Raw genomic sequence first — 15,779 nt, 5'->3', positions numbered from 1 at the left:
CCAACCTCTCATTTCCCCTTAGTTCCCCTAATTCTCTTCCCAACACTTCCCCGCCCTCACTTCCCCAAACCACATTCCATCTCACTTCTCATACTTCTCCTCACGCCATTTCCCGTTCCCTAATTTTCTTTCATTTTCCCTCCTTGGAAAAAAGTACAACAAACACTTAATCGTAACTATAAGGGTTTCTGTCCGGGGCTACGAAAACCTAAAAAATTAAAACTGAAAAATTCACATAATTATTGCAGAATGATATTGAGTGTAGTCTTTGTTTTCCATTACTGGACAAAATTTGTAAAATGTCAAGAGATGAAGAGCTTGGCTCTAAAGAAAAGAACCCTTTTTTTGTCTTATGCCGGTCTTTAGCCAAGTAGAGAAAAAACTGTCCCCCGTCTCCTGAGACTAAAAAGAAAAGCCGGCGAGTATCAAGAATTTTTATATTTTTACGCTTTGCCTCTTTCGAGGCCATTTTGTCCTTGAGATTCGCTTATAAAACTTACCGAAAACCTTGCCAAAGCTGCAGCAGGGCGAGTCAAGTGACATAAAGAGGCGAAAGATATGTACATAATATGAGAGAATTTATAGAGCACCCATTCAGTAGTAGAAAATTTTCTTACACTCTGCTTACGGTCGACTATTTTCCAGAATTTCGAACAAGAACTTTAAAATGAACTTTAAAATGGATTTTTCATTCTCCCTGAACATTAATATTCAAAAACCAGAATTTCAATCTTGCAACATCCTTGACATAGATTTTTTCATTAACGGAATAAAAAAAACTTCAAATTAAAATTTGCGATTTTTAAAAAGAAACTGTTTTATCATAAAATATGAGTTTAAAAAAAAATAGGTTAATTTTCAACAAAATAATCGAATTTGAAAAAAAATCTATAATTCCCAAGAGACACAGATAAGATTTAAAAAATGGTCGAATTTTCAACATAAAAAAAAAGGAATTTTCAATCCAAAGAGGACGAACTTCCTGTCCAAATAGACAAATGTTCAACAAAATAGTTACATTTTCGAAAAAAAAAAGAGATCAATTTTCTCTAAAATACTCATATTTTGTAACAAAATAACTAAACTTCCAACAAACTACTATCCACAAAGGTGAATTTTCAACAACAACAAAAGTTAATTCTCAACCAAACAGTTAATTTCCAAAAAAATGTGATTAAAAAAATTTCTAATTCATAGCTCCATCTAGTCTGAAAAGACGGTAAGAATTTTTATTATTCTCGTATGATAATACAGATTCCTTGATAAATGTTCAGTTAAAAAAAAGTTAATTTTTAACCAAATAATTAAATTTTCAACCAAAAATATTCATTTTATGTCAAGAGGGGGCAATTTTCATCAAAATAAACAAACTTTCAACCAAGAAAATTAATTTCCTAATGAGGACAACGATTTTTAACAAAATATATAAACTTTCAACCAAATACTTGAATTTTCTCCTAAATAATTTAAATTTTTAAGCAAAAATGGATTAGTTAAGTGTTAAGATAAAAAAACTAATTTTCAACCCCAAAATAAAAATAATTTTCAACAAAAGAAATTATTTTTTAACAAAGTTAAACTTTCAAATAAAATGTTTTAGTTTTCTATTATATTTTTAAAATTTTCTAAACAGAAATACGAGTTTTCTGCAAAACAGTTAAATTTTCGACCAGAAAATGTGAATTTTCAAAAACAAAAAAGATCATTTTTAACCGAACTGTTGAATCTTCAAAAACCAAACAGTTGCATTCATAATCAAATAGTTTTAAATTAAATCAAAAGAGAAAAATTTCCATTAAAAGTAGTTAAATTTTAATCCAAAGAAGACAACTAAAAAAATGGTAAAAGTTCTATTTTCAATAAAAGAAGTAATTAACCTTTTAATTAAAAGAGACAAACTTTCAAACAAAAAGACGAATTTTCTATAAAAAAAAAACAGTTGAATTTACAAAACGCAAATATTAATTTTCTACCAAAAAGAAGAAAACGGTTTAACTCTCAACCAACGAGATGAATTTAATATTCAAATTATGAATCTTTGAATTTAATTTTAAATCAGAAACAGTTGAAATTATCCAACGTGAACCAAATTCAACTTTTATCCAAGTAGCTAAATTTCCAATTAAGAATTTTTTTTTTCAATTAAAAACAAGTTTACAGTTGTTTTTTCATTGCCAAAATATTAATTTTATACAACAAAAAATACTTTTCTAACATTGTAGTTCAATTTTCCATCCAAAAAGACGAATTTTCAAGAGAATTTTCAATGAAAAAGAATGATTTTTTCACCAAATTGTTAATCCAACGAAAACCAATCACTAATAAGAATATTACATCAGGGTGGCTGCAAACTTCATTTTCAAAATTCCCTAACTTTTCCCTGACCAATTTATCATTTATATTTGACTATTAATATTCAAAGACTTCAATCTTGAACTTGTAACAAATTAAATTTAGAATATTTTATAAACAGAATGAAACAATTTACAATAAAAATTAAAAAATGTCGTATTTATCAACTGATCCCGTCCCATAAAATTCGCAGCGCTTTTCCCTGATTTTCAAGTTTTCGCTGACCTACGGCCACCCTTAATATTGCCATTACAAGGTTCCTAATTAGTTGCTTCTGCTAAATATAAACAAAATTAGGCTGCTGAAACAGAAAAACTAACTTTTAAAAAATGACCTACGTGCCGAGAGTTGAAAAAAATCTTTTAATTTTATTTCAGTTTAGCGACAGAATGGACTTGAATTTGGCGCGACATTTGAATAACGAGATTTTCTTTTCATGCTTTTGGGTACGGCCACGGAAACGGCCTGGCGCCATCTGTTACCTAAAAATGGTTACTATTTTTTGGTTACCCTGGCGGACCAAAGGAACCGAATGGAGCCTCTACAAAGTACCCGTAAAGACCCCATTGAGTCCCCATTCGGTTCCTTTTTAGAAAACTCGAAAAAAAAACAGCAAAATCAACTTTTAAATTGTTGAAATTCGGATTCTACGTTAAAATTGCCTATGGAAGGTCACGGACCAATCGCAATAATTTTTTTGGCAACGGTAAAAAATAAAATAAAATATAAGACGTATAACGCCTGTTGACTGCTACTTACAAGCGTCGCGTTTGAATTGTAGCAGTCAATAGGCGTTATACGTCTTATATTTTTTTAAATTTTTTACCGTTGCCAAAAAAATTATTGTGATTATTCCGTGACCTTATACAGGGAATTTTAACGTAGAATCCGAATTTCAAAAATTTTAAAATTGATTTTGCTGTTTTTTCGAGTTCTTTAGAAAGGAACCGAATGGGGGCCCAACGGGGTCTTTACGGGTACTTTGTAGAGGCTCCATTCGGTTCCCTTGGTCCGCCAGGGTAGAAAGTTTAATTATCCAATAATATTTATGGAGCATATTTTATTTTAATTTCAATTTCATTAAGTATATTTTTTTGAAAAAATATTGTTTAAACAAATTAAAGGTTGTTGATAATAAGTAATAATTGATTATTTTATCGAATTGTGAATAATTGGAAATAAATTTATTTCACTTAACGATAATTCAGTAATATTTTGGTAAAAAAATAATTTTGCAAAAAATTTTATTTGAATAAATGAAATTTGTTTAAACAATGAAACATTAATTAACCAATGGTGACCAATATTTTACTGTAGAAATAGTAATAATTTTGAGGAAAAAACGAAATTTCGAAAGAAAAATTGTCTAAATAAATTAAATTTGTTTAAATAATTATAAATTAATTAATCAATGTTGAATATATTCTTAATTTGCTCCATTTTAAACATAGGGATATTCTAATGTGCAAATTACACAATTTCGGATAAAAATACAATTGGTATTTTCATGTCCTAAGATGTCTGTGGCAAATTTTGATTTTTAAGTTCATAAAGTTAGAGTAAATGTTTACTGAAACCTTAAAAATCCATACCATCTACAATAGTTGCCATTATTTATTTGAATTTTTCACAGTGAGTGTCCTGTATCTCATTTATAAGTTATAAATATTTTTAACATAAAGAAAAATCTTAGGAAAACTATAATTATAATTATAAATCTCTCTGAAGCTTCTCTTTGCATTCACAGTAAACCCCAGGAATAAATTTTATCTTTCAAAAAGATAAAAACGTTGCATCACGTTTATCTAACGAAAGATAAAATTTATCTAAAAAAAAGATAAAGTTTATCTGACGTAAATGTTTTTTTTGACACAGGTTATGTGCAGACGGCTGCGTCAATTTTCACAGAAAAAATGTCCTTCATAAATTTCAAAATCCTCGCGGTATTCAATTTTAAATATTCTCACTTTATTTCATTAATTTTAAACCCAAAAATCACTCATCTATACTTACTGAATACACAGTCTGAACTTTGGTTAGTTTATACCAAATAGTCTTTGTTTACAATTTTTGAAGTCTACATCAGAGGCTGGGTCGACTCCCATGGGCGCGTTTGACCACTTAGCGACACTAGCGCAATCTACAAAGAAGTGGCAAACTAAAGCGTATCCATGTGTTCGTGCACGTAAATGTGTATATTATTTGAATGTTGCATGAATTAAAATTAGAGAAAATAAACGAATTACTTCAAAAGTACACAAATTTAAGACGAAAAATGTGTAAATACTGTTTCCCGTACCATTTTCGGAATAAATTTGTACAATTTTGCAATAATTCTCCAATAAATGAAGAATTACATAACACAGGAAATATAACCTTTTTTCAACATTTTATTTATTCGCATTATAATAGAGAAGTGAAATCAGTGACATCCTGGCACAGCACAAACATTTCAATTTACTTTAACTCTGTTTATTTTTCAATGTCCTGATTTTACTGATTTCATTTCATACGGCGAGACACAACTTCTTTAAACTTAGCAAAATTTGAAGTTTTTCGACGAAACCATAACCTCAACGAACACTAGAATGGCGGCGCCAAGATATTTTAAGAAAATATTACCCCCACTTATGCCCCTACAGTAGAGCCATCTACAAGGAGGGGGATAACTACAAAAGTATATGTGATGACACGAGCGCATGGGAGTCGAACCAGCCTGTCTGACATATAACCTATGTCGAAAAAATATTTTCGTCAGACAAACTTTATCTTTTTTTCAGATAAATTTTATCTTTCGTTAGATAAATGTGATGCAACGCTTTTATCTGTTTGAAAGATAAAATTTATTCCTGGGGTTTACTGTGTTATAATATATTTGTTGTTTAATAAACACCCTGACCAAATGAATTACTGCTAAACTTTTTCTCTTATTTAATGTTTCAGGATGAAAATCGATAGAATGACTTACAGCATAAAATCCTGTTCTAATTAAAATATTAAACATCAATCCGCTTGTTGAAATTCTACCGGCACTTTTTATAGTTATGTTAATAACCAACAAAGAAACTAGAACTGGTTTAGCTAGAATGAAAAGTAGCATTTTTTCACTAAATATTTTTGCAAGAAAGTTTCCTCTATTATTTAGTTTCGTTTTGAAAAATGTTTCATACGTTTTCAAAGCAATCATCTATTTATTTATTATATTTAAAAACAATGCACACGTGCTAACTTCTGTAAATGTCCAATTTCTATCCACTCGGAATTTCAGGCTTTGGCCGCCGCGGGCGCTGCCTGTCATATCCGGTTAATATTAAGGTCATGTCCGAACCGAATAGTAGTGACGAGTTATATTTACAAAACATAAATGTATAGTATAAGAATAATTGCGTCCTCGTTTTAGGGTTTTGTAGCCCCAAGCTGAAATGGTGGAGGGAAGAAGAAAATGGGGAAGAGGAGAGGAAGGGAATAAGATGGAGGGGTTATGTAGAAAGGGTTAAAAAAGAAGAATGGAAGGACATAATAGCTTACGAAATCCTTTCTTTTTTATATAAAAGTAGGCGATACTTTTATAAATTAAAAAAAAATATATATATATATACAATCGTTTGAAAATAGAATAAAATAATGTAGAATGGAGGTACTCACATATGATTGCCTGCACCTTGGCTTTGTCAAGGGCTGGCTTGACGGGACGTTCGGTAGCCGTTCCTGCACGACTCCAACGTTGTCCCGTGACGGAACACGTCGCTAGTTCCGTAGGACTAAATAATATGGCTGCTAAACCTCTCGTCAATTTCCGGTAATCACTCCACTTAACGGCTCTCAACTGCTCCTCACAGATTGCTATACCTTCTCCCAAGTGAACCTGAAAAACAAGTTTCCTCCTTCTTTATCAATTGGCCTTCACTTATTTTCTTTTATTATGGCTTCATTAGGGATTGAATATCATGGGATTGGATAGGATATGATAGGATCAGAGAATATAGGGTCTGATATGATCTAAGCGGAACAGAAAGTATAAGGTCGAAAGGAATCGAATTGGATAGGACATTATAGCATCAGATAGGATCGAATAGGTCAAGAGCATATAGTACAGGGTTGGATAAGATAAGATATGATAGTATAGAATCGGATAGGATAGTATAGTATCAAATAGTATTTAAATTTACCTTCCACTTTATGAAGTAGCATTCAATTGTTGCTCTTTTATTAGGATTTTATCAGGGATCGGATTTTGTGGTGTCGGACAGGATAGTATAGAATGTGCTAGGATCAGAAAGGATATGATCGAATAGGATTGAATTGGATAGGATCATATAAAGTACAGTGTCAGATAGAAGCGGATCAGATAGGAAAGAGTCATATAGGATAGTAGAGCATTAAACAGGATCGGATAGCATTTAATAGGATGGGATTAGATAGTATTGGGTTAAATAAGAGAGGATATGATAGTATAGGAAGGGACCACATAGTATATCATAAGAAATGTTTGGATAGGAACTGATAGGATCAAGTAAAACAGGGTCGGATAGTATCGGATCAATTCGAATCGGATAAGATAGAAATAGATAGGATATCATAGTATACAATCAGATAGGATCGACTAGAACATAATAGGATTAGATAGTATATGACTGAATAGTATAGCATCAGATATATTTGGATAGGATATTATAGGATCAGATAATAGAGGATCGGATAGGACAGTATAGAATCAGATAGTACCAGGATATAATAGTATCAGATAGTATATGGTCAGGTAGAAGCGGATTAGATAGGATAGAATCGAATAGGATAGTAGAACATTCGATACGATCGGATAGGATTTAATAGAACGGGATCAGATAGTGTTGGGTAGGATAGGAGAGGATATGATAGTATAGGACTTGATAGTATAGCAGCAGGTAGACTCAGATAGGATATTATAGGATCAGATAATAGAAGATCGGATGAGACAGTTTAAAATCAGATAGTATCGGATAGGATCCGATATTGTAGGATCGAATCGAGTCGGATATGGTAAAATCGGATAGGATACGATAGTATCAGATAGTGTGAGTTTTAATAGGATTGAATTTGATCGTATCAGACACTATAGGGTCAGATAGAATCGGATCAGATAGCAAAGAATCGAATAGGATAGTAAACCATTAGATAGGGTCGGATAGTAATGGGTTGGATAGAATAGGATATGATAGTATAGACTGGATAGTATAGCATCAGATAGACTTGGATAGGAAATTATAGGATCAGATAATAGAGGATCGGATAGGACAGTATAAAATCAGATAGTATCGGTTAGGATCCGATATTGCAGGGTCTAATCGAGTCGGATAAGATAGATTCGGATAGGATATGATAGAATCAGATAGGAAATGATAGCATCAGTTAGAATAGGATTTCATTTGATAGGATCAGATACTACAGGGTCAAAGAGAATCGAATCAAATAGGATATAATCGAATAGGATAGTAGAGCATTAGAAAGGGTCAGATAGAATTTGATAGGATGGGATCAGATAGTATTGGGTTGGATAGAATAGGATATGATAGTACAGGACTGGATAGTATAGCATCAGATAGACTCGGATAGGATATTATAGGATCATATAATAGAAGATCGGATAGGACAGTATAAAATCAGATATTATCGGATAGGCGCCGATATTTTATAGTCAAATCAAGTCGGATATGATAGTATAGGATCGGACCGCATAGTATATTTCAGATAGGATCGGATAGGACCTAATAGTACCAGGTAGTATAGGATCGAATATTATCGCATCGGTTCGAATCGAATAGAATAGAATCAAATAGAATATGATAGTATGCCATCAGATAGGATCGGACAGAATATTACAGGATCAGATAATAGAAGATCGGATAGGTCAGTATAGAATAAGAAAGTATTAGATAGGATCCGAAATTATAAGATCAGATCAGATAGGACCGAATCGAATCGGATATGGTAGAATCAGATAGGATGCGATAATATAAGATCAAAAAGGGTTAAGTTGGATAGGATCAGATACTATAGGGTCAGATAGAATCGGATCAAATAAGACAGAATCGAATAGGATATAATCGAATAGGATAGTAGAGCATTAGATAGGGTCGGATAAAATTTGATAAAATGGGATCAAATAGTATTGGGTTGGATAGGATAGCATATGATAGTATAGCATCGAACCGCATAGTATATAATAAGATAGGATCGAATAGTATCGAACCGGATCGAATCGGATATGATAGAATCAGACAAGGTATTCTAGTATAACATCATATTGTATTAGTTACAACGTAATACGATCAGATGGTATAGAACTGAATAGTATAGCATCATATGGAATCAGATAGGATATAATGGTATAAGATAATATAGGATCGGATAAGACATTATAACATCAAATGGTATAGGATAGAATCCGTTATTATAGGATCGTATTACATAAGATCAAATCGAATCGGATAGGATATAATAGTATCAGATAGTATAAGATCGAATAGGAGCAAATAGAATAGGGTCAGATGCAAGCGGATCAGATAGCATAGTAGAGCATTAGACAAGGATCTGCTAAGATTTGATAGGATGGGATCAGATAGTATTGGATTGAAAAGGATAGGCTATTATAGTATAGGATCGGACTGCACAGTATATCATAATATAGGATCGGATAGGACCTGATAGGATCAGGTATTACAGGATCGGATAGTATCGGATCGGTTCCAATCGGATACGATAGAATAAGACAAGAAATGATAGTACAATATCAGATAGGATATGATAGGATGAGATGAGATAGTATAGGATCGAATAGGACTGTATAGAATCAAATAGTATCAGATAGAATCCGATATTTAAGGGTCAGATCAGATAGGATCAAATCGAATCGGCTATGATAGAGTGCGACAGAATAATATAACATTTGGTAAAATCGAATAGGATATGATAGTATAAAATATTACATGGTAGGATTAGATAGTATATGATGAAATAGGATGGCATCAGATAAGATACAGTAGAATCAGACCGTATACGATAGGATCCAATAACATAGGATAGGTTAGAATGGTACATGATAAAATCGGATATTATATGATAGGATCACGTAATATTGTATATCATCCGACAGGATCAGATAATATCAGCTAGAATCGGGTAGTATAGGATCAAATCAAATAGGGTCGGATGGCATTCGAAAGAATCAGATGGTATATGACAGGATCATATAGTATATGATGGAATCAGAAAGTTATATTATATCATTAGACAAGATCGGATGGGATTAGCTAGAATCGGATAGAATAGTATAGCATCAGATAGGGTGGTACAATATCATATAGGATTGGATGGAATAGCATCAGAGCGGATCAAATAAGAGGGTAAGGGGAAGTAAGGTACAGGGATGAGTGGGCAGGCAAGTAGGAGAAGAGAAGAGTTAGAAAGGGGAAAAGGAAAGTTATAATTAGGGGCAACGTGAGTATACGAGGAGGACTGATGGTAAGGGGAAGTAGGAGAGAAAGTATTGGGAAGTAAGGGAGAGGTTGGGAGAGTAGAATGATAGAAAGGTTAGAGTGAGAGGAAACTAGGGGACGGGTGAATAAAGATAGGAGAGATAGGGTACTGGGGTAAGTGGGTAGGCCAGTAGGAGAAGATAGGAGTTGTAAAGGGGAAGAGGTAATTAGAGGTAGTAATAAGTAATTTAGTAATTTAGTAAGTTAGTAATTAAAATTAGTAATTAGAGGGAATTAGAGGTAATGTGAGTATAAGAGGAGGACTGATGCTAAGGGGAAGTATGAGAGAAAGGTTTGGGAAGTAAAGGAGAGGTTGGGAGAGTAGAATGATAGAAAGGGTAGAGTGAAAGGAAACTAGGGGAGGATTGAATAAAGATAGGAGAGGTAGGGAGGCTTAGGTAGGAGAGGGTTTTGGGGAGTGAAAGGTGGGAAAGTGTGCAAGAGTAGAAGAAGAGAAATGGGTGAAGGATGAGTAGGGAAGGGAGAAGTAGAGGTGATTAGAGGGATGATAAGATAGGAGAGGTGGGGGATTGATAGTGCTACGAATTTCGAGAAATTCTTCAATTCTCTTGAAAACTTCTAACGTCATATTTCCTGTTTGAAAAGCCAGAAATATCTCTACCAGTGCTTATTCGACGTGGAATTTCATTATCTTTCTACCCATTTAAAGAAAAAAAAACTAATTTGAATTTTTGATTGATTTATAGTGTTTCAAAGTCATGAGCGACTTTTCGTGCGCATTAAAATTCTTGGCTGAAGCAGCTTCAATCAGCCTCCCTAACCTGTATTTAATTATTATTTATTCCTCTCAAGTTTGACGTTGGGTTTTCCCTCAGCTTGAAAGCTAACGATGTATGAAAATAAGGCAGCTTATCTCTCGGAATTCTGAGGTATAAAGGAAAGGACGAAGCCTTTTTCGCAAGTCTTGTCTACGTAAACCTGTCCTGAATAAGTTAGGAGCTTGTCGTTATCTTATTCGGTAAGTCACAGGGTTATTAATTACTCCGCCTAATGACCGATTACCCTATCCGCGCCTCGGGCGATTACCCAAACTAACCCTTAATATATCCCGCTTTTGCTCGTCACTCTTAAGAAAACAGAAAGAAAAAAAGTTTTTCATTGAGGAACTCAGTCTTGTTTTAAACCAAAAAATAGGTTACACTATCCTTTTAAGACGAAAAGTGAGCTTTAATTGAGCTTTCCCATCTAAAAAAAAGTGGTTTAACTATATTTTCTGAAAATCTTGCAATCATTGTTGTTGAGAACCTGATGGCCCTTGATTATGCTTGAGGTTTTTCTATATCTTAAATTTTTTTATTTTAAAGTAACAACCTTTAAAATTATCTTATAAATTATTTAATATATTGTACATATTTTATGTTAGTGCTTTTTGTAGAAAATGATGTGTCTTTTCCCAGAATTGCAATATAAAATCATAAAGTTTCGAAGATTACTTAAAATTTCTAATAATTTTGGTTGTGTTTGTTTTTCACTGGCAATTAGTATTTTTAAACAAGAATCATCATTAAGATTCTTAATAGGTCTTTGCATTTCTCCAAATTTTTCCGTGGGACTTCTAAAATTAAAGATGAAATCATCGACAACTGTAATTTAGAGATTGTGAATTCTCTTTTGTTAAACCTCCTTTAGCTTTAACAAACACATTCTCATCACATGACTTGTGAGAAAAAATGTTAAAGAAAAATTTAAAATCTAATTTAAAAACAGTTTTTTTATTCATCGCTTTATTGTAACCTGTGTCTTTTAAAAAAAATGTAATTTCTTTATTCACAATGTCCTTTTTCAATAATAAAATAAAAACTGCACATGCTATACAAAAATGATTAATACAAAATCTGCAACTTTCTTCCAGTTTTTTATATACAAAGCTAGTCGTGGATGTTTATTCCTATTATTATAGATAATATATGTTATGAAATAAAAAAATGTTGTATTAATTAATTAAACTTCAACAAAAAGCAGCATTTTTAAAAAGAGGATTTTTGAATTTAAGAGGACAAATTTTCTGTCCAAATAAATGAATATTTAACCCAGCAGTTAATTTTTTAACAAAATACATGAATTTTCAAAGAAATATTTGAATTGTAATGTCAAACGGTAAATTTTTTAATAAAAAATGGAAAGTTATATTTGCAGTAACAAAAATAATTTTTTAAAAATTAATTTACAACGAAACAGTTACATTTTTAAACTACAGAAATTTTCAACAAAGTAATTGAATTTTTAAATAAGGAGATGAATCATCAATAAAAAAAATCAATTTTCAATCACGTAAAACTTTTACCCAAGTAGTTGAATTTTCAATTACAAAGGATCGATTTTCAACCAGAAACTGAATGGCTCCTTTTTTCAAGGAATCTATATTATCATCAGAGAATAACAGAAATTTTCAACCAAACTAAAATGATAAATCTTTAACTGGAATTATAAAAGAAATTATATTTTAACAACAAAAAAGTAATTTCCAACCAAAGAGAATAATTTTCTACTAAATTTATTTATTTAAATATATTGAAAATACCCTAAGATATTTTAAATGTTTTAAAAACTTTTGAAATTTCATGACATTTTTTTTAAATCTCTTAAAAATTACTTGGAATTTTTTTAAATACCGTAAAACTTTTCCAAACCTTTGAAATCATTTTAAATTATTGACCTAGGTTAAAAATACCATAAGATATTTAAAGTAATTTAAAATCCTTTGAAATCTTTTCAAATTTTTAAAAGCTCTTAAAAATCTCTTTTAATATTTTTTAAAAAATCCTTAAAATCTTGAAAATTCTTTGAAATCCCTTCAGATTATTCAGATAAATTGAAAGTACCCTAAGATACTTCAAACCCTTTAAAACCTTTTGAAAGCCCTTAATATTATTTTAAAGTTGTTAAAAATTACTTGGAATTTTTAAAATACCCTCAAATCGGTCAAATTCTTTGGAATTCCTTCCAGTTATTAAAATCTATTGAAATCCCTTTAAATTATTGAAATCAATTGAAAATTCTTCGGAATATTTCAAAATATCCTACAATAATAATTCCAATCCTTTAGAATCTTTTTTAATCCCTTGATATTTTTAGGTTGTTCAAAATAACATGGAATTTTTTTAAATACTCTAAAATCTTTCAAATTCTTTCAAATCTATTGAAAATTTGTCAATTTTTGTGAATGGATTCTTTAAAATCCATTAAAATATTATAAAATCCTGTGAAACTAAATTTAGGGCTTTAAAATTTTTTTAAATTATTTATAAGATGAGCAACTGAATTAATTTTAAAAATTGAAATACAAAACTTCTTTGAAAAGTGTCGTTCAGCAAGAAAGAAAATTGATAGACGGTTATAGAATTAATCAGGGTCTTAATTGAGGTTTAGCAAAAACAGGACTTGTTTTTTTTCTGTAAAGGTACTTAAGGAAGAAGAAAAAAAAAATTTCTTGTCGAACATGGTTCACTTCCAACCAAAGCTCTGTTAACAAGTTGAACAGGAAGATGAAATTTCCCTGGAGCATGTTATTGATTACTGTCGAACTGAACTCTGTTCCCGTTAGAAAGGTAGATATAGCATAGACGGAAAAAAGCTGAGTTCGCTAATTTCGGAATTTCATTATTAGGGCTGTAAGAAGTTCGAGTCCTGTTGACTTTAAAGAGATTCTTCACTAAATTTCAAACTTTTTTTTGTTCATTTCTTCATAATGATATTGCCGGGCCTCAGACTCACTTCGGTGATCAAAAATTGTTTAAATAATGTCACCATTTTTTTTTAATAATGTTACAATAGTGTCATAAAATATGTCAAGCATTAGGCTTATGTGTAGCCCGAATAAAAAAATGTAGTCTCTAAACAAAATTCCCAGTGCCTATCCTAATATTTTTAATTTATTCAAATTAAACTTTAGTCTAAAAATTATACAAATTTCTGTTTAAAATTCAACAATTTCGGTTAAAGTCATATTTCTTGGATGAAAATTCAATTCTTTTACTGAAAATATGCCCTTTGGAGTTTTCAGCAACTGGCTTGGCATGAGCACGTCTAGCCTCGTAGATCCGAGTGCGAGTGCCTTCGAGACACGACAATTATCGCATCTGTTTACATTATCGATGAAAAGATTTATATGGACAGGTTACTGCGATCGTAGAAAATTCGACTGGAGATAATTTTTCTTTTTGAATAATTTATTTATTCCTAAACAAAATTCAATTACTTTTATCCTGTGCTCTTTTTTAAAATTTTTTCAGTATCTAGATAGCTTTCCAACCAATTTTTAAAAAGTTTACAATTTCAAGAAGTTTTTTTTTACTATAATTATAAATCATGGAAAATTATTATTTAGTAATTCATTTGATTTTTATTTTAGTTGCATTTTCGTGAACTATGACTTCTTTAAACTATTTCTGAAATCTTAAGCAATCTTAAGCAATTTGTAACTTACGATACTTTACAAATGTATAATAATTATTAATCAATTAAACAATTTGTATAAACATATTCAGAGTTTAGCTATTTTCAGAGGTATGGACTTTGCACGTTTACAATAATTATTAATTTTTTAAACGATTTTCATAAACATATGTAGTTTGGTTTTTTTCAAAGGAATAGACATGATTTGTTTACAAAAACAACAAAGAATGTGTTTTTAATCAATTTTTCAAGCAATAATTTTCAAATTTACAATGATTAATTTTTTTAACAATTTTCGTAAATAAATTCATAGTTTGGCTGTTTTTAGCTTATATAAAAACATACTTTTTTTGAAAAATCGCTTTTTTAAATTAAAGTTAAAAATTAAACATTGATCAAATCAAAGCAAATTTGGTCTAGCATGAAATCCATTGTACAAATTATTTATTTAAAAATTTATATAATTTGTTGAAAATTCGTATTTTTGATATTAAACTAATCATGTTAGTTGAAATTTTTAATATTTGATCAAAAATGTGTATTTTTTGTTTACAATTAAACTTTTTTTATATAGAAAATTAATCTTCTGTGTTAAAATTTCCTGTTTTTAGTTGAAAATTCAAATATTTTCTTAAAAATTGGTCTTTTTTGGAAGAAAATGAAGTTTTTAAAATTAAAATTTGCAACTGTCTGATAAAAAATTAATCTCTTTCAATTCGGGATTCAATTATTTTATTGAAAATTTGTCTTTGTTGGTTAAATCCAACGATTTATTTAAAATAAAATTATTTTTTGTCTTGAAATATCAACTACTACGTTTTTAGTTTAAACTTTATCTTTTTAAATTAAAAAATTCAACTCCTTGGTTAAAATTTGAACAACTTTCTTAAGTTTTTTTCTGGTTAAAATTTTATTTTTATTTTTAATTAAAAACTAATTCCTTCAACTGCAATTTAACTATTTTGTTGAAAATTCAACTGATTGGTTGAAAATTAGTTTTTTTGTTTTGTTTGAACATACATATTTTTGAGTTTAAAATTCACGTGTATTGTAGAAACGTCTTTTTTTGGCATGGAATTTCAACAATTTGGTAGAAAATAGTAAATGCACTCATTTCTTTATAATTTTTTTTACATAAACATCAAAATATGACAGCAAAAAGTTTTTGGCAAGATATTTATACTCGATTCCGAAAAAAAATTGAACCTGTTCATGAAAAAATGATCGGAATGTGCATTTGTTCCCAAAAATTGTTAAAATAATTGCTAAACAGCATTTATTATTAACTAATTGTAATCACACTCTGAAGTTTATCATATTGCACACCAGCCCTATGGATTTGAATATAAGGGTATGGGTAGGCAGTTGGTAGAGGAGAGAAGAGGAGAGTAAAGGATGGGAGGGATGAGGAGAATGGAGAGATGGAAAGGGTATATGGGATGGGGTAAGAAGGAAGAGGATCAGAAGGAGTGGGGTGGAGGAAGAGGAGAAGGGGGG

The 15,779-nt window shown here is 30.7% G+C and overlaps 1 protein-coding gene across 1 annotated transcript in view; it reads right to left on the bottom strand.

Moving 5' to 3' along the window:
• The window catches only part of LOC117181639 (protein abrupt-like), a 156,135-nt gene that overhangs the window by 56,597 nt on the left and 83,759 nt on the right, over positions 1 to 15,779 (bottom strand). Inside the window, exon 7 of the mRNA XM_033374533.1 lies at positions 5,998 to 6,217. Within this exon, the coding sequence (XP_033230424.1) occupies positions 5,998 to 6,217 (220 nt within the window). The remainder of the gene's footprint in view (positions 1 to 5,997; positions 6,218 to 15,779) is intronic.

Source organism: Belonocnema kinseyi, chromosome 10, assembly GCF_010883055.1.
Source record: "Belonocnema kinseyi isolate 2016_QV_RU_SX_M_011 chromosome 10, B_treatae_v1, whole genome shotgun sequence".
NCBI classification, from domain to species: domain Eukaryota; kingdom Metazoa; phylum Arthropoda; class Insecta; order Hymenoptera; family Cynipidae; genus Belonocnema; species Belonocnema kinseyi.
The sequence above is the reverse complement of the archived record's forward strand: the minus strand, read 5'-3'. Positions and strand labels throughout refer to the sequence as shown.